Source organism: Dermacentor silvarum, unplaced genomic scaffold (assembly GCF_013339745.2).
Source record: "Dermacentor silvarum isolate Dsil-2018 unplaced genomic scaffold, BIME_Dsil_1.4 Seq10343, whole genome shotgun sequence".
NCBI classification, from domain to species: Eukaryota; Metazoa; Arthropoda; class Arachnida; order Ixodida; family Ixodidae; genus Dermacentor; species Dermacentor silvarum.
The window spans coordinates 1-18,711 of record NW_023605479.1 but is presented as its reverse complement, the minus strand read 5'-3'; the positions used below and the strand labels follow the sequence as shown (position 1 = coordinate 18,711).

At 45.4% G+C, this 18,711-nt stretch overlaps 4 protein-coding genes across 6 annotated transcripts in view; 2 read left to right on the top strand and 2 right to left on the bottom strand.

Annotated features, from left to right (window-relative positions):
* LOC119434393 (MICAL-like protein 1) overlaps positions 1 to 8,240 on the bottom strand; it is a 60,973-nt gene extending 52,733 nt beyond the window's left edge. For all 3 annotated transcript variants that reach the window (XM_049659464.1, XM_049659467.1, XM_049659468.1), the window contains exon 1: positions 7,963 to 8,240. The gene's annotated coding sequence lies outside the window, so the exon portion shown is untranslated. The remainder of the gene's footprint in view (positions 1 to 7,962) is intronic.
* A 305-nt stretch (positions 8,241 to 8,545) lies between these two features.
* Positions 8,546 to 11,092, top strand: LOC119434389 (rRNA methyltransferase 2, mitochondrial). Its single transcript, XM_037701545.2, has 2 exons — positions 8,546 to 8,901; positions 9,406 to 11,092. The coding sequence occupies exons 1-2, from the start codon at positions 8,574 to 8,576 to the stop codon at positions 9,834 to 9,836; spliced, it is 759 nt and encodes a 252-aa protein (XP_037557473.1). The 5' UTR covers positions 8,546 to 8,573; the 3' UTR covers positions 9,837 to 11,092.
* LOC119434394 (zinc finger HIT domain-containing protein 2) lies at positions 9,942 to 11,018 on the top strand. Its single transcript, XM_037701550.1, has one exon. The coding sequence runs from the start codon at positions 9,942 to 9,944 to the stop codon at positions 11,016 to 11,018; it is 1,077 nt and encodes a 358-aa protein (XP_037557478.1).
* Positions 11,093 to 12,110: 1,018 nt separating the features above from the next.
* Positions 12,111 to 18,404, bottom strand: LOC119434392 (regulatory-associated protein of mTOR). Its single transcript, XM_037701547.2, has 5 exons — positions 18,274 to 18,404; positions 16,805 to 17,005; positions 15,070 to 15,199; positions 12,492 to 15,007; positions 12,111 to 12,342 (listed from the first exon to the last, which is right to left on the bottom strand). The coding sequence occupies exons 1-4, from the start codon at positions 18,396 to 18,398 to the stop codon at positions 14,942 to 14,944; spliced, it is 522 nt and encodes a 173-aa protein (XP_037557475.1). The 5' UTR covers positions 18,399 to 18,404; the 3' UTR covers positions 12,111 to 12,342; positions 12,492 to 14,941.
* Positions 18,405 to 18,711: the final 307 nt, after the last annotated feature.

Sequence of the window (18,711 nt, the reverse complement as noted above, 5' to 3'; positions counted from 1 at the left end):
TATATATCCTCCTGAGACCCCTTGTACAATACATGGCACATTGCCTTCCACTTTTCTTTTTCTTTTTAATTCACTCGGAAGTGATTACGCTAATTATTCACTCTGGGTGTGAAGTACGGTGCATGTGTATTGACCCTTTTCGCGGCGATCCCGTGGGCGCTGCCATGTTTGATCACGTGGTAATGCGTCCATTGCTTGCCTCAACTGCCTCCGTTGTCTCCTTGTTTACAATGGAAGTGCATGACGCCGGCGCGGCTTAGAAAACTCTGTTTCGGGAGATATCGTAGACGGTGAATGGGTGGACGACACGAAGCTTTGGCCACAGCTTCAGAGAACATGTGAAAGTGCTTTCGGAGCTGATTAAGCTACATCCAAACGGCGCGAGCAGCGTACGTGGTGCTTCCTCTAAGAGCGGGGCAAAATATGTATTTCAAGCTATCCAAACTTTCCGCTCATGAATTGAATCAGGATTAGCGTGTTTTGCTCTTCGTTCTTTATTTGGCAAATATTTTGAAGCAGCGGCTCGAGGCGCAAGCTCGGCACGCGCAGTGTCGTTCTAGAAGCTAGCCACGCTGGTCGCCGCAGCCGCCGCTCGGCTCACCGCCTTCGCCCTTTTGAGTAGGGACGACGGCACGGCTCGTACGGCCGCTGTCACGTCATCCTACAGTGGTGCTACACTATTCAAATTTTAAAAATTGTTTTTTAAGTTCATGACATAACAGTAGGCAATAAAAACTACCTTGAAGAGCGATTATGTCCCGTTGTTGTGTCCAGGTCTCAGGAGGCTATAGCGGCGAGCACAGTCGTCGAACTCACGATTCAAGTCAGTTTAAAGAGCCCCAGGTGGCCGAAATTTTCCGGAGTCCCCCACTACGGCGTGCCTCATAATCAGATCGTGGTTTTGGCACGTAAAACCCCATAATTTATTTTTCTTTTGAGGTCAGTCCGCTAATTATGTGTCCCGATCACCGTACATTCCCTGGTAATCTCTGGTGCTACATAGGTTCGAAAAATGTGCAACACCGCTCGCGTCAACAAGCGCAATATGAATAGACGAGTATATCTTTCGGCAAAGAATTGGCGACAAGAAATTTCGGAAGGCAGGCGTTGTAGCACCGAATGATAACACGATAACGATAAGCCGGCGAAAAATGCGGTCATCGTACGCGCGGCAATATTTAGACATATGCTTATGTCTTGTCTACGGAATTATCTCCGCTTTTGTTCCGCGGCCCTTCGCAGGCGATTACAGCTGCGAAAGCGAAGATGGACAGGCGTCATTTTTTTTTCGCATGTCTGGAAACGGTAATGAACTTATAGCATAACGCGCGCTTCAAATCTTGCATTAGAACTAATCGTATGGCTCTTTCGGTTAACAAAGTTACTCTAATTTGCATGAACACTTGTCTAATTAGTACCTCGTGTCACATTAAAATGTGTGCATCCGTGATAAACAAAACCCCGAGACAATTGCTTGTCAAATCTTCCCTATAATCTCGAACGCTTGACGTCAAGCGTTCGAGATTGTCAGCGACGCAAGCACCACCAACAAGGCCAGCGGGATTGCTACAATCAATCGAGCCTGCTTGTCGGCCGTTACACCAAATCGGGACGGACTTATTGGGCCCTTTCCGTCGTCAACATCCATGAATAAGTGGATCGTCGTGGCTACCGACTACCTTACCCGCTACGCCAAAACGAAAGCACTGCCTCAAGGTAGCGCGGTCGAAGTGGCGAAATTCTTCGTCGAGAATATCCTGCTATACGACATGGTGCCCCGGAAGTGCTCATCACCGCCAGAGGAACAGAGCTAACCCAAGCGACTCTGCAACGCAGCCGGACAAGCCACATCAGGACAACTGTCTACCATCCGCAGAAGAATGATCTTACGGAGAGGCTGAACAAGGCCCTCGCCGACACGTTGGCAATTTGGTACGTCAACGTCGAACGCAAGACGTGGGATGCGGTCCTTCCATACGGAACCTTCGCTTACAACACGGCGGTGAAGGAAACAACGCACATGACGCCGTTCAAGCTGGTTTACGGCAGGAACCCTACGACGACTCTCGACGCCATGCTACCGCATGTCACCGACGAAAAAAACCTCGATGTGGGGGCCTATCTCCCAGCTCACCCGCTTGCGCATCAAGAACCTGCAGAGGACTGACAGCCGACATTGCAATCTTCGACGACGCTACGTCGAGTACCAGCCCAGCGACCGTGTTTGGGTTTGGACCCCAATACGCCGACAAGGACTTAGCGGGAAACTTTTGCGACGTTATTTCGGACCCTACAAGACCATCCTACGCATTGGCGCACTGGACTATGAGGTCGTGCCAGACGGCATTAAGAGCAATCACAGCGGCGCCGCGAACGACCTGAGGTATAGCCCATGTTCCCAGAACCAACGAACTCTAGGACTTCATTTCTTTTCTTTACTACTCTCGCGTTTGTAGTATCGGGACGATGCTAAGAGAGGTGCATTGACACCGTCTTCTTATTTATCCTTTTTCTGGGGACTGCATTTCACCCGCTAACAACTTAGAGCTATCGCTCAGCGCAAGACACGCCTGCAGGATTTGGAACATACTAGAATGTTGTCGTTGTTTCTACCTGTTGTGTACGTTCTCGCTGAAGCTTGTTTAATCAGATGTAAGCGCGAGGCGAATAGTGTTGTAATTTCTGGAAGGTATGCAAGCACCAGCGATTACGCTGGATCCTTCGACGAGTCATGTGTAAAAGCCGACGCGCTTGTCTCGCTGATCAGATGTTCGACGATCGCCGACTGCGCCGAACGCTATCCTTGTGCTTCGTATACGTCACTTGCTCTTATTATATATATATATATATATATATATATATATATATATATATATAATATAATATAACCCGGTATATCGAATCTGCAGGGGATCACAAAAAAGTTCGATATATAAAATAAAAATAGCATAAAATTTTTTCAAACAAATTTTAATGCTGTGCATTCTACACAATAATCCGTTATATGTGGGTCCGACGTATCCGGATTCGACTGTGTATAAACTTCTTTGCGTAAACCGAGAAAAATTCGTAGGCGATCTAAACACGAGCCAAAATATCGAGTGGAAATTACCTGCTGTAAATTATACCTATGGCGCAATAACTACATGTTGCGAAAACCTCGCTCTAAACTATCAATTCTATGGGGTCAAAAACAAAGGCAGCCAAAGCTAACTATTTTTCTCATACATTGCCTAACTTTTCGGAAAATAAACTCCAGAAGCTTTAGAACTATTTAAATTCTAGAAGTCAGAAGGACAATACAGCTAGTGCCTCCTGAAGAAAGTAGAGGAAGAGAAAATTTGCTTAATAATTACTTTAAAACAATTTTCGCAAATGACGTAATCCCTCGGCATGTCGAAGTACATAATATAAACTGCATAGATTCTGTCTCGATAAACTAGGCTGAAATCTTTATTCTAATGTTCAAATTAGTGCAAGAAAGACACCCGGACCTGAAAACACACCAAACGAATTCCTGCCTTGGTGTGCTGAATGGGTAGCAAAATATTTATTCCCAATACCCAGCAAATCACTAGAGAGTTTTAAAATAGGGGCCCCAAACATTTTGGGGCCCCAACGAAATAGCGTCGAAGCCACTGCGCATGCGCGAGACGCAAACTGCGTTTGGGTTTTGCGTCGGACACGCTATCTCACTGATTTAGCGGGAGCCCCAAAAGCTTAGCGTCAAAAAACTTGGCATCGAAGCGACGGCTCGAACTGAGCACCAAACTGGGCTCGATTCGTAGTAACGCGTGAAGTTCGTAAGCTAGAAGAATTGACTGCGGTTATATATCTACCTCTCAACTAACGCGTGTAATGAAGTTTGATTCATTAGACGCCGCTGATTCCGAATTCGATTGTCGATTTCATGGCTCGTAGGCCTAACGTGGATTAGCTTGGCTGGTGAAGGAACGTAAAGTTGATTACTAAGCGCAACAAATCGCTTGCTGCTAATAGAATAACCTCTAAATTGTAATTAAACGCAAAAATACGAAAGTCAAAATTACTCTTCCCACAAAATGGTGTAGTTTATTTTATTATTTATAATAGTTTTTCTCTGCCACCGTAGTGGCACTGCAAGCGCAAGACGCTATTCGCAAATTCGAAGCCCTATTTTAAAACTCATCACTCCTGCATGACCCAACGCTAACACCCGCAAAGCTCTTTGGGGTCCCAAACTTTTGGGTCCCCCCCTATTCTAAAACTCTCTACTAACATGTTCCCTTCCGCACTAATGGAAAATGGCTAAGGTAACCCCTAGTTCCCAAAAAATAAAACTGGCGTGTGAAACTTTAGTCCTATTTCACTAACAAGCACTATATGTAAATCCCTTGAGCAGATTCTTAAGAAGAAATTGTGTGCGAGAATTCAGTTAGCTATGAAGAAAGACCTAGTCTAAGCCTATGCTGACAATTGCTAAAGAAGTTATTGGATTTCGAGCGTTGGCTTTCATACAGTTATTCCTAGTACGTGTTGCGCATGATAATTACCTAAATGTTGATCTTATAGATAGCTTATGAATGTCCCCTGAACAAGCCCCACAAACAGAAAGATGAGTGATTCAACGGCACCGAAGACAGCAGGATTCACGTGAGATTTAGGAAGTTCCGCATTCTACGTGGGAAAATGAGGCATCTAGCAGTGATGCCAGCATCTTCACTTCATTGACTTGCTCTTCGGAAAAGACCACCACAAGACACGAAGAAATAATTACGCACTCCTTCATACAGGGATGTGCGTTTTTTCTCTTAAAAGTTCGAAAGGAACGGGGAACACGCGGCCCAAAACGTTTGCGCGTCATATATGAAAGAAATACATAGGTATGCTTCATGCAATTCGACGTAACGCTAAGTCTGATACTTTTACGTTGTAAAATATGACGTAACTTTAAATGGAAGGCCTCACAGGTCTGAAACAAATTAATACCGAACGAGCGCAGTGACACGTTTTTGCGACCAGCAGCCACAGCGCACCGTTTGCTTTCGCGACCAAAACATAGTACGTCGCATACAGGCAGGATAAAGGTGCACAAATATTGTGTTATTTGGTGCATATTTGTGCTAATCCACAAGTTGTAATACATGAAATATTAACTTCGTATAACTTTATTAATATATTAATATAGAATTGAGGATAAGATCTTATAAAGCCAAGGAAATAAGGGAAATTCCTGCTCCCACTATATAAGTTGTATTTATTATTTATATTACATAAATTATTGACCCTTTTCGCGGAGCAGTTTGTTTTAGAGAAACGAGATGGCATGTAAAATGAATGCTCACGGCGGCGCGCCATCCTCTCCACAGCGACAGCGCACGAATACGAAACAATTACCGCTTCTACCTTGCTTCTGTGCATGCGCAAGAAGATACCGGCACGCCTACCCTACTTGGTCCTCGAGTCTGCAGTATGTCATCATCATCATCAGCCTATCTCCCGTTGCCCCTGTCTTGCACTAGCTGATTCCAATTTCTACTCGCAAATTTCCTAATTTCATCCCCCACCTAGTTTTCTGCCGTCCTCGACTGCACTTCCCTACTCTTGACACCCATTCTGTAACAATAGTTCATCGGTTATCTACCTTACGCATTACTTGGCTTGCCCAGCTCCATTTCTTTCTCTTAATGTGAATTAGAATATCGGTTATCCCCGTTTGCTCTCTGATCCACACCGGCCCGCTCCAGGTGCAGTATGTATTAAATTATAAAAAATTAAAAAAATATCGGCAGCAGAACATATGGTGGTGGTTACATCTGTTCAAGCAGTTATTGAAAAGCGTTTCCCCCAAGCGTTGACTTCAGAGTGCCGGGCAGTAAGGCGCCGCCTCCTCATTCCTCCCAAAGCTCCTACCGGACTTTCAAGGCTCTTCACGTCGTTACAAGGCCCTTTAATCAAACATCGAGGCCTAGTTGCTTTTCCTTGGTGCACATAGTGCCCGAGTACGACACTGCATCGAATTCCAGTATGGCAGCGTCATCACGGCTAGGCTATGGTACCATAGCTAGGCCCAGGCAAGCAGGTGCACCAAGCCACTCGTCCGAATGGCTATAAAAGGGCACGGGCTTCGGCTAGTGCTACAGTATCGCCGTCAATTAAGTCACCAGTTTGTGTCCTCCAAGTGATACCACGTGCTGATGTCAGTGAGCTTTTCGTTTCGGCGTTTCTTACCCATCTCGCACTTCCACGCCACTCGTTCACATGAATTCAATCGTTCGTAGAAATCATGTAATCGTCGTTACAGCCGTCATCTTGCCGCTGTCGTCGCACACACGCAGTCTTGTGTTAATTCTAGTTCACTGTACTCGCGTCGCAAATACTTGATTTACACAGACACAGTGGTCCAACCTGGTAACGCTTTGCCGAACCCCAAACAATGCTGCATTGCCAGCGGCCTGCAAAATGCTTCGCGTAACGTCGATTTCCACAGTGTATGCGATCTCCACAATTTTATTTAGCTATTCGGCAAGACAGCAGCGGCAACCCAGCAGTGAAGCAGTTAATTAACTGTACTGCACCGCGTTTTGCAGCGTAGGCTGAATAGCGATTAGTGTCTGTCCGGCAATGCGCTGAGACCATGTCACCGCAGAATTCAATGTCTCCAGGGCCGGCTCAGTTTTCGTTACGCCATCTCCGGGATCCGGTCACTTTCGGCGATATCATTTTCAGTGCGCGCTTATTGGCTGGTTGAGCACTACGTCACGCGAAAGTGATCGTCCCCAGGCCAGCGTACTACTGCACTGTCTCTGGGGTCGGCCCACTTAGGGAGAAACTCAGTTGACCGAGCAAACGCACCAAAACCCGGGAATGAAGGCGCAGAAATATTCGCATTAATAAAGGAATTATGCGCCTGATGGCGTATACCTGTCGCAGTGAGGATATCTGGGTACCGTTTGTTTCACTGCGTAATTCCGAAGAGAACACAGCCGGTCACCGGCGCGAACGGGTAGTACATACGGCTATAATAAGCCGACTCGTTATATGTGCGCTGTCATGTGTGAAAGCTGCTGGCAAGAAGGCAGCAGCAGCCACGGTCGACACAAAGAAAGGTTCGCCTTAAAAAGCTCGCTGAATTTCAACGGCGCGCTTATCAAAATCACCGAAGCATATCGCTGAATAAGTGAGAAGAGACACGCCCGCGCCGACCTAAATGAGTTTCAGATAGTCAGGACATGTCGACAGCTGCCCCTGATTTTTCACTGAGATAATTAGGCAAATTAACATCTCCTTATCGAAGGATTTGCCGCAAGGTATGCTAAAAAAAAAAAAAAAATGACGTACGCGCCCTGCATGTCACCTATCCCAAGGGCACGTGACCGCTGCAGGGACACCCGAAGAGTTTACGTCCTTCATTCATGGTTTACACACTCGGCTGCAGAGACGAGTATCACATACGCCCTTTCGTGCCGCTGGCTCACTCACCGTCCATTTAAATGGACGCGCGCATGGTCTTGCCTGACAAGCTGTCGCAACGAATGGGTTCACAACGTAGTCATCGGCAATAGAAACACCGCCCCGCCATGCATACTAGCCTTTAGCACAACGCCGAAAGGCGTCAGGTAAACAAATCTGTGCGTACAGTGGACTTCATGCACGATGTCAAACGCTGCGGACGGCTGATAGTTGGCGTAGGCGCACAGCAAGGCTCCGCCGACCGCTGATGAGAAAACCGGAACGCGCCGTCCACGGGAATGCGTGTTGCCCCGTTCCGGTTAAAAGCCGCAGGCTCTGACACTCGGCGCGCAAGAGACGCCCTACAAGGCTTCTCATGTGGCGTTAGCGGCCTGCTCACCGCTCAAGCGACAAGCCAAACAAGCGCGATTACGGTCTAGCTCGGCCGCAGGCCGCTTAGAATGGAAACATCGCCGAAGCGAACTCCTTTTTTCATTGGCAGCGCCGCTAACACAAACAAAACTCGCTTACATTGCTGCCGTCCGCCGGAGCACCGTTCCACGACTCACACGCACAGCGCACAACACCGGCGTTGTCGACACTCGGTGGTCATGTCTGTTGGCAGCCGCAAACTGCAGCACGGGCTCGATGGTCACACATCAACACTGTCACACTGAAACACAAGGCGAGCACGTAAAACCGTAAAACAAGGAACACACACGCCGACTTTCAATACACGCACCAAACCAGCGTAATGCGCTACTACAGTGGTGCCACTCCACGACCGCGCCGTGCACCATTAACAAAAATGGCCGCCACAGCGATGTTAGCGCCACTAGCGCCACTTTTGCAAAGTCCTCGTAGCTACGCGTAGCAGATAGAAAGACGACGTAAAAAATCTATCAACCTGCAGATGCGTAAGAAATTTTGGAATAATCAGAGGAAAATCAAAAACCAAATTTTTGAATAATTATTTTATTATTTATATTTTGTGCTTTGATGACGTACAAAGTAGTGAATATGAATCTCGGAGGTAATTTTTTTGCGTACTGCAGTGCAGTTGTTTACCTTCGTCTACTACGCATTCTAATAATCTCTGAGCCAAGACAATCCGCCTTGCGATCCGTACTTCCACGACTTCTATGGAAGCTCTCATGCGTTTTCCAAGGCTACATGCTTCGCAGAGTTTGCGGCGTATGATACATTCAAGCGCCGCGCAGTTGAAACTTCAGCCACAGAACTTGAAAGGCAAGAGCAAAGCTTCGCAGGATTGGCTGACGAGGCACCTTAACGACCCCTACGTGAAACAATCGCGGTACGACAACTACCGAGCGAGGAGCGCTTATAAGCTTGTGGAGATTGACGACAAATACCGTATCCTGAAACCTGGCTGCACCGTAGTGGAATGCGGAGCAGCGCCTGGAGCCTGGACACAAGTTATCGTGGAAAGGATCAACGCCAACGGAGCAGGTGAGACGTTTATCGAAGCGATTGCAACGACAGTGTTTAAACGACGGTTTCAAGCAAGCTTCGGCCGTAGTACACGTACAAACAGCCTAGGGAGTTGCGGCACATAAAAGTCATATCCGAGCGAAAAGTTGTGCAGCCTCTGTGTTTTGACAGAGGTTGTTATTTGGACTTCTTGGTGTGTCATCAAAACAATAAACGTAGCTTGTTTGGGACCGGGCAAATCAAACGGTACGCCCATATCGCCATGCATTTAATTTTATCTTGTCTTCAACTTACTAATTTTTCTGTTGTGTGTTTCGATTTAGTGTCTCGTGAAGCTAGCAGCTTCCTATGTCCGACGTACTACTACACATATAATGCCAGATTAAACTGAAAGCTCCCCATCTGCCTGTTTGATTCGAGCGTTGGAAATCGCAAGAAAATTTAGCTATCCCAAGTTGCCTAACGAATGGTGAACGTGAATTCCTTATTGCAGTCAGATCTTTGAACACATATTTCTTTCAGACCACACCACCACAAGAGGAACGGTCATTGGCCTAGACCTTCTGCCTATTGATCCTGTCCCTGGTGCCACCTTCCTCCCTAACACCGACATACTGAAGCCAGAGTCCACAACAAAGGTCTTGCAATGCCTCAGTGGCAAATCTGCGGACGTTGTACTCAGCGATTTGGCACCAAACGCCAGTGGTGTGAAATCTCTTGACCACGAGGGAATTGTCGCACTTACATACGCAGCTCTCATACTCTCCTTCAAAGTTCTCAGCGTTCGTGGTTCTTTCCTATGCAAAATCTGGAACGGCAGTGAGGCAGCCAAGCTATCAGACGACATCAGAAGGTTTTTCCAGTTTGTACACTACGTGAAGCCACCGGCAAGCCGAAAGGAGTCTGCCGAGATTTACATCTTGGGCCGTGAATTCAAGGGAGTCGAGAAATAACCAAGCAGTGTAACCAAGGAGATCGAGTGCAGCCCAAGTGTTGCTCCTATTGCGCACTCTAGCTGTAGATGTTTGTGCTGTGCTGACAGCAAGCAACCAGTGCCAATGCAGGAGTGTGCACCAAGACCTTGCAAGTTTTGCGAGTCTGCACTCGCCAGGTACACCTGCCCAAGGTGCAATTGTGGGTACTGCTCTATCAAATGCTACAAGGATGCCAGACACCAAGGCTGCAGCGAGGACTTCTACAAGGACTGGGTCCAGACTTACTTGCGCATGGAACAGGCCAACCCTGAAACCCAGCGAAAGATGGTGGGCATACTAAAGGCCGTCCAGAAAGAAGAAGAAGGAGAAGATGATGACCAGGAAACGGACGAAGTGGCTGCTCTCGTCCAACGTCTGGAACAGACTGACATCGACGCTGAAACTGCCTGGAGCTATCTCACCCCAGACGAGAGGCAAGAGTTTGAACGCATGGTTCAGACAGGTGATGTTGCAAAGCTTGTTCCACTATGGAAGCCATGGTGGGAAGAAACGGCCCTTGTCAGCGAAGTGACGGCGGAGGAGAGCTCCAAGCAGACTGTCCAGCCTCTCGGCACGTTGACAAGCAAGCCGCCTGCAGCATGTGTCGTGAACAGTGTGGTGAACGTTTTGTGTAGCTACGTCCATGTTATACGACTGTACAATGGGGAGATGGTTCCTCAGAGTGCGGAAGAGTTCCTTAGCATCAGCTCAGTTTTGACAGATGATGCTGTGTATGGCACCTCCGCTGAAGCTGTTCAGGCTGTGCTGCAAAAAGTCGTCATGAGTCAAAGTGTGACGGCTACTGAAGAGCTCCCATCTTTGCTCAGAGCCTTTCGGAAGTTTCTGGGAAGTCCGCGATTGAAGGACAATGCACTGAGAGCTTTGGATGAAACTCGTAGTGTATTCGAAGCAGCAACAAGAGAACCTGAATGCCAGAGGGAGCTGAAAGTAAAGCTTCGACGGGCTATAAAAAAGGTTGAGTACATGATGTCGTGGACAGTGGAGCATGGAGATAAACTGCTGTCATGCCTAAATGACATTGACGTTGAAGCTCTTGCAGTTGCCGAGAATGTGTCAACATTTGAGGAGGCACGCAAGGTAGTTGAGGAACAGAGGAATACGACCTCGAAGCCAAGAGTGCTGATTGAAGAGCTCAACTAAGTTCCATGTGACACTAATGACACCATCGTCATATAGGCATCTCCTGTCAATAAAGTTTGTGAATTAAGTCACACAACTTGCTGTGTGGGATTTATTACAGTACTCTCCCCCCCCCCCTCCCTTTTTTTTAGTTAATACTGCAGATTACAAAAGGGCCCAAGCAGGAGAAGCTTGTCATGATCATGTAGACATAACTTTTAAACTACTGAAGAAAGACATTGCTAGTGAGAATGTAATAAATGTGGCTTGTTAAGATGCTTTCATTCATCTACAGTGCCTGGCAGGAAAGGGCTTATACGTGTTCGTTTTTTAGGGTAAGGCCCGTACGAATAACACAAGGGTGTTAGACGTACAGATGAGTCCAGCGCTAAATCCCCAGTGAAGGATTAGGCACAAAAATTTAACACTAGATTTCCTTCTGTGGAGCACAAGTGATTCAACATTGTTATCCATCATAACTAACCTGTGCTGGGAAATAAATCATTTCATATTTCAAATAAATCTAAATGACATTTGCAGTGTAATAGCAACAGCCCACTGTCGGAGCCAGTGTCATTGCCATTATTATCAAGATGGTGCTGGAAGAAGTTTTTGCACAGGGTGGTGAAAAAAACATGCCACCTTCAGACATTAATTACCAAAGCTCACCAAGTCATTTCACATGCTACGCTTTGCAATTGTAGCGGTCTGGGTCAAGAAATACAGAATATCAAATGCAATCGACTGCAGGGAAGGTGACATGGTGTACAGACTGGGATGAAAAGCTACGACTGATGTTGATGGACATTAAGTCTAAATAAATTTATATTCTGTGAAGGTAAACTCTTCTGAAATCTGCAACATTCATTGTTTTAAAATCGGGTGCATGTTATATTTGGAGGAACACAGTTTTCGACTATGAACCCATAAAAAAAACTGGGTGTTAAGATCTAGGAGCATTTTTAGAACAGTGTAAATAGTAGGGGGGGGGGGAATTCCTCTTAATTCAGCTTGTAGGATAACTGAATCAATTCCGTTGATCCCGTCGAGGTTGCTACTGCCCCTTTAAAGTAGCAGATGCACAAATTGAAGCGTAAAAGAAATGGCACCAAATTGTGAACAAAACAACTTCTTTATATGATGAGTTAACATTACAGTGAAACAACAAAATCATTGCAGTACACAGAATACGTCGCAAAGATTGAGATCTTGATGATGTAAGGAGCTTGTGATAGCACACACATATGCAACATTACTGCATACTCACCATGAAGCACTCGTTAACCCCTTAACCGCCGTGACAAATCCCGAAAAAATTTTTACAAGTCCCGAATTTTTTCATGACCTGCATATTTTGCATAATTTTTTCACAATTTCTTTTGCAAATATTTTCGCAATAGTTGTATTTTCACGCACCATGAAGCACTCGTTAACCCCTTAACCGCCGTGACAAATCCCGAAAAAATTTTTACAAGTCCCGAATTTTTTCATGACCTGCATATTTTGCATCATTTTTTTCACAAATTTCTTTTGCAAATATTTTCGCAATAGTTGTGCAAAAATTGGCAAAAATTCACGATGAGTGAAGTCGTCATCGGCACTACAGGACGCTTGTAATGACAAGTTATCGCGTCATCAGCAGTTAAGAGGTTAAACCTAATGATGCATTTTTTTTACTAAACCGTAGAACACAAATGAAAGCTCTCTATTCAATTTCCTTTTTTTTTGTGTGTGTGCACTAAGCAAAGGCTCAAGAGCCATGAAAAATACGAATCAGAGGTGTACATATTAGACATTGCACTATGTCTCTGGCTGCATTTGCACACTGAGATTTGTACATTCTAAGCTTCACCGTAAGATAGCACTTGAATAAGTGCCTGCCTCCCATTAATAGTTTTCTACGTCCTTTGTTCGCATAGCTAGTGTCTGCCCTGCATTTCGAGATGGCTTTAAAACCACGAAAATACTCCCCCGTTAAAGCTAATAACATCCTGATGCAAGATTATTTTATTTTGTTAATGACTAGCTAAGAGGAGGACTGCAGAGTTAGGGGACCATTTTTGTATTTCTTTTTCAGCACCCCAGCTGTGAAAGCACATCTACCATTCCGGCCAATGCTGTTCTTGCATGTGTTGCCAATGTCACATTCAATATGAGCTGCATTGCGCTGTGACGCAAGTGGCGAGGTCCTCGCCATTCTGGCAATGAACATACCGCTGTGCTTTCGATTGTCTGCTTTCTTCATGGAATGATAATACACTGGCCAGCGCTGATGTCCTTTAGCCCTTAGCACAACGTGCTTCGTCATGGCATGCCACTTCTGCAGCTTCGTAACTATTCTCTTTTTTCTCTCTCTCTTTTTATTTCATGATGGAGTGACAGCTGCTTGATAGGCAAGTGTATTATCGCTCCACAAAGAAAGCAGACATCAGAAAGCGTGTGCATTGCTGGAATGGGGAAACCCTCTCCACCATTTTCTCGAGAGCGTTGCTCCTATCACGGCTAGTACGTGGCAGCTCATATTGAATGTGATAGTCCAAGCATACCAGCTCCTTGGACAATGCTCTGCTGATATTGGCTTGGTTTCCTCATTGCAGTCCTCATAATCTGCAAGCTAAAGTCCACACATGAGATATTATGCGCTAAATTGATGAGCAATTTTCGTGTCACTTGGCTCTTGGATAAATTACATAACAATAAAGACTGTCATTAAGCCTTTCTTTCACTTATGTTGTCAACACGATTTTGTGCAAGGTGCAGCGACTTATGTACAGAACAAAGCACATGCAAGAGGTACTACTTGGTAAATTCAACAAATGGTTTGTATACTTTTTTTTACATTATTCCAAGTGCTGTCCACCTTAAAAATACAGAAGGAACAAACAACATTTTACACCCAGAATGGCTATATAATATAATAAAAGATGCAGTGGGTTTAATGAAGACAAGTTGCTTGAACAGACCAACACTGCTATGTCACAGAAAAAGTTCAAACAGAGACTTTCACTGAACAGAAATGCGTCGGACTTCTTCAGTTCATCCACAATGTCTGAAACAGATAAGTTCAAAAGTACAAAATGACAGTTTTGGATGAACACTATGACACATGATGAATGTTTCCCAAGCAACAGAAAAAGCTGCCTAGCATGCCTTCTATAAGAAATATTTATATGCAATAACTAAAACAGCCAGCTCTACTAGCTTCAAAAAAGAAACACAAAATCATCAACTTCCGTCACATTCCCTGTACACACTTTCTAGTCAGCTTCCCGCTCAGCAACAAGCACAGTCAAAACAACCTTTAACAGTTGGCAAACAGCTTCCACACTTTGACTAGGCACATCCGTGACAGGTACTTCATGACACTCCTGGCTGCTTTCACAAGAACTCCCAATTTGCATTCTTTTTCTCCCCAAGCACTTCTAGCTAGCAACACCATTCCATGGCTATCTGTCAGACTGCCACTGCAGAAAGGGCCACATTGACCAAACGTTCAGCGACAGATAAGTTGAGTCAGTCAGACTCACGGTGCCGAAGTGGCAAGTCTTCATGACAATCTCCTGCAAGCACTAGTTTACAAGCAGAATGGATCCGAACCACAGGTGATGAGATGGCACTAGCCACGTGGCTAACTACAACGCTAGCCTCACAAACAGTGTGCCCCAGGAAAAAAGATTGCTGCGGCAGCTACAAGCAATAAACTCAGTGAGAGGCACAGAACTGATCAACAGCGGGGATACAGGGCATCATTTCCGATTCCCCGATCAGAGAGAGCAGTTGGCGCTGGTGAACAGGCTTCAAGCACTACCAATGCAACTGCTCATCCCCTTTTGACATTTACAAAGAATGGCACAGTAGACTCGAGAGCGCCTGCCGATGTGCACTGAGTGCAGTCATCGCATCTCCCTTTCCACGTCCTTTAAGGCACGGTCTGCTTGGCTCCATCAGTGCTTGCGGTCGGTTGTGTAGACTCCGATGATGGAGTCCGTGCTTCCCGACGCCAGGCACATCTGCGGGTCGGAGAGAACAGTGAGTCAAGGGGTCTCTGGCTGGTCGAGCCAGGGGCATTCACCTTGTACGGGTGGAAGGCCAGGCAGGAGACTGGACCGACGCGCTGGTTGATGAACCAGTCGTGGTGACGAATGGAGCCCATGTTGTCCCCCTCCTTGTTGAAAACACTGATCTGCTGGCTGGCCGACCCACTGCACATCATCACACTGTCATCACTTGATGCTTGATTGATATTATAGACAGGGCCCTCTAAACAATAATACAGTCACACCTTGCTTTGACGAAGTCACATTCGATATGAAAATACCTTCATTATATCCAATATTCTTCATTAGGATACATGTTCACTACCTATTGAGAAAACTTAAATTTACTTATTTATAGCTGATAATTCCTTATATTATCCTTGTTTTTCTTTGTAACGAGGTTTGACGGAATATTATAATTTTCACAGCATGGCAATTGTGTTATACAGCCTCCTAACCACAGAATCTAGAATAATTTGTGTGGGTTATTTGTTGCAAGTCTGCTATTGCAGGTGTAAAAAAATTTTACATGCTATACATCTTCCCGGAGGCTTTCCCACGGAGTGTCGCCATTCACACAACAAAGCCAAAAGCAGCATCACCTAGTAGCCATTATGCTCCAACTGTTCTTTCGAGTGGGCAGCACGAAAAAAAAATAATGGCCATTCAATGTCCACAACACGAAAACTGTTGCTGGCATTGCTCCCTTAGACTGACATTCATGGCTGCTGAGTAGCACTGACGCAGGTTATTGCTGTACAGGCAGAGCATGTTCTTCTCGTGTGCCAATGTGCACCCGGCGTTCCTCTTCCTCAACGGTGCTATAGCCGACTGTCATGCCATTACAAGAATAATATGACTTCTGCATGAAAACGAAATAAAAAAGCCGGATTGGAATGAAACTACATAGATACTGTGGACATTGCAAAGTACTTTGAGGGGAAATTTCAATTGTTTCGGCCAATTAGGGGAGGCCAAAGACGTTAACAAGATACTGCAGAGCTCGCTGAATTTTTGTACAAGAGCTCAAAATGATATTAGAAAAACATATCGTCATAAGTAGGGAAATAAAAATTTTGAACTGAAACTTTGCAAAGGTATAGCAGAATCCCACTACATTCTGATGCTGGCATTCGAAATTGATTTATGAAACTGAAAACATTTAAGTGTGTTAACAGAGAGGGGTACAATGAGCATTGGTGGAGGAGACATAATATGAGCAGCAAGTGTCCAGAGGCACAATAGCTTTAGCTTGTCCGTAAAAATATTACCATTTACGAAATAAGGAGTTACTGGAGCTGTGGACGGTAGAAGCAATGCTGGTAGTGACACCCTGTGTCGCTTTGTCAACAACATATTAGAATGTTTTTGTCACATGGGTTCTTTTGCGTAAAGGAAAATAACTAAAATAAAAAGGACTGCATATAAAGGATTATGGTGTTGTCGACTTTTTACACAGGAAGCTACATAAAATATCATTGGACACTGCAATAATAGTTCTGTTTCCTCTATGCTTAATTATGTGCCACAAGATGGCACTGCCAACATGGCTGCTCACGCAAACATCTCTAGTAACCTAGTATTCTGTAAACTGCGATACGTTTACAGACTTGTTAAAGCTGTCTACTGTGCTGCATTGGTATGATCCTGTTTGGAGATAATGTGTGAGAGCTTCGTTTGTTTTTGATTACGAAGTTGCATAGGCCTGTCAAGAGTGGTTTTCTCACATGTGGTTCACTTCTATCTTAGAGACACAAATGAGAAACAGACCATGCAAACACGTCAAAGACTGGGTGGACGGCCATGGCAGTCATGTCGACATGTGTGGAGACCGTGTGCGTTGAGCAGCTCTGACCCAGCTCCCAGAAGCGCACATCGCCGGTCACGCAGCCACTGGTGATGCGGCGCTCTCTGACATTTAGATGCACATTCACAATCCAGCTGTTGTGCTCCCGAAGTGTCATGATGCGGCTGCAAAGTCAGTAAAGGAGAAAACAGTTGTACTGCAAAGCATTTTAACCTTTATTACTAAAAGAGCGTGCAGAAATATGAAAGTTTTGAGCTTTCAAGCAAATGCTGACAGGCCCTGTAATAGATGAGTTGCTTCACAGGGATTATCACGGGGACTGGCAGAAAAACCATCTGCTGATGTTTCATGTTCAAGATATCTTAAGTCCTACTCAATGCCATATTTACCCCATTCACTGCTCATATATCATGGTTTTGGAGATTCACATGGTGCATTTTCTGGGCCCAAAATGAAGGCACAAATCCATCGCTGTCACAGTCCACATAGCTGTGCAGATCCATCATTCATTTAAATGCATGTTCAACATTCATTCCTGGTACATAGGTGTGCCTCAGAGTAGGTCATGCACCTCTTTTTCTTGGCCCTAAACATTGTGAAGGTGAGTCACAATACAGTCAATGACCGATTTTTCAGACATGCCCAATAATTTTTACGCCTCAACGGCACTGCCATGTACCCCTTAGAGCCAATGTATAGAATGTCTATAAGACGTCGCAGCCCCTAGGGCATCTGAAAAATCAAAATTTGATGTTGTAGTGACTACAATACCTGGGTGGAAGTTGCTTGCAGTGCTAAGAGCAGCACTGAAGCAGTAACTTCCATCTTCCACCATGGCTACAAGTGGCGCTGGCTAACACCCCCAGGACCAGATCTAGTATGCATACACAAACACCCAAGAAAGTGGACGAGAGGATAGCCACTGCCGTAGCTCAACTGGTATAGCAACGCACACGTAATGTGGAAGACACGGGTTTGCCTGCCATCGGGTGCAAGTCATCTTTTCGTCCACCTTTATTTATTTTTTTTTTAATATTAGGTATTTCGATATTTCAATTAAAACAACAGTTAATTCCCTTCATGCTTTCCTTGGCTTCATATGGTCGTGACAAAGAAAAACTTGAACTTCTCTGTTCCCCTTTTTCTCATTCCGTTTTCTGCTAGCTTGGCAAAAGCTCGAGGACAGTCATATGCATACAGAATAAGAAAAGCAGGAGCAAAACGTAAAGCTAATTGTCTATTTTTTCTCAATTCGCGTGCTTTCCCTGACACATCAGCCAGGTGGAGGGCCATTCAGGAGGACAGTTAAGGAAGTGCAATACATTTACACCATTGGCAAGCTAGAACATGGCACAAAAGCTGCATTGCAAGAAACCTGCTCAGCCTAGACTACGTTGAGAGATAGCCTGGGCTCACAAATCGTGGCACTGACCAGTCTGCAGGTGGTAGCCGACGGTCATAGACCCGGATGGTTCCATCACCACATCCAGCAACTAGCAGGGAGCCCTCGTGGTCAATGGAGAGACTTGTGATGGGATAGTCTGCGCCAGTTGGCATGTCCTGCGACACAGTATGCAGATAATGTCAGGGGCAGTTGCCAGTACAAGCGAGTTATCTCTACAACAACAGGTTGTGATGCCTGAGGACATTTGTTATAGTGAGGCATAAATTAATAAAATAAGAGCCTCTGCCCGCACCATAAGAATATAGCAGGCGTGCCTGAGGACAGTCGGAGCAGACAGTCTGGCTCTGACATTACTTGCAACCAGTCCCTTACTATAAAAGGTGCATGTTATTTCTGAAGCAACTGGTAGCAATCATGAAAATTCCAGAATGATGGGCCCACCAGGCTAGGAGTAACAATACAGTT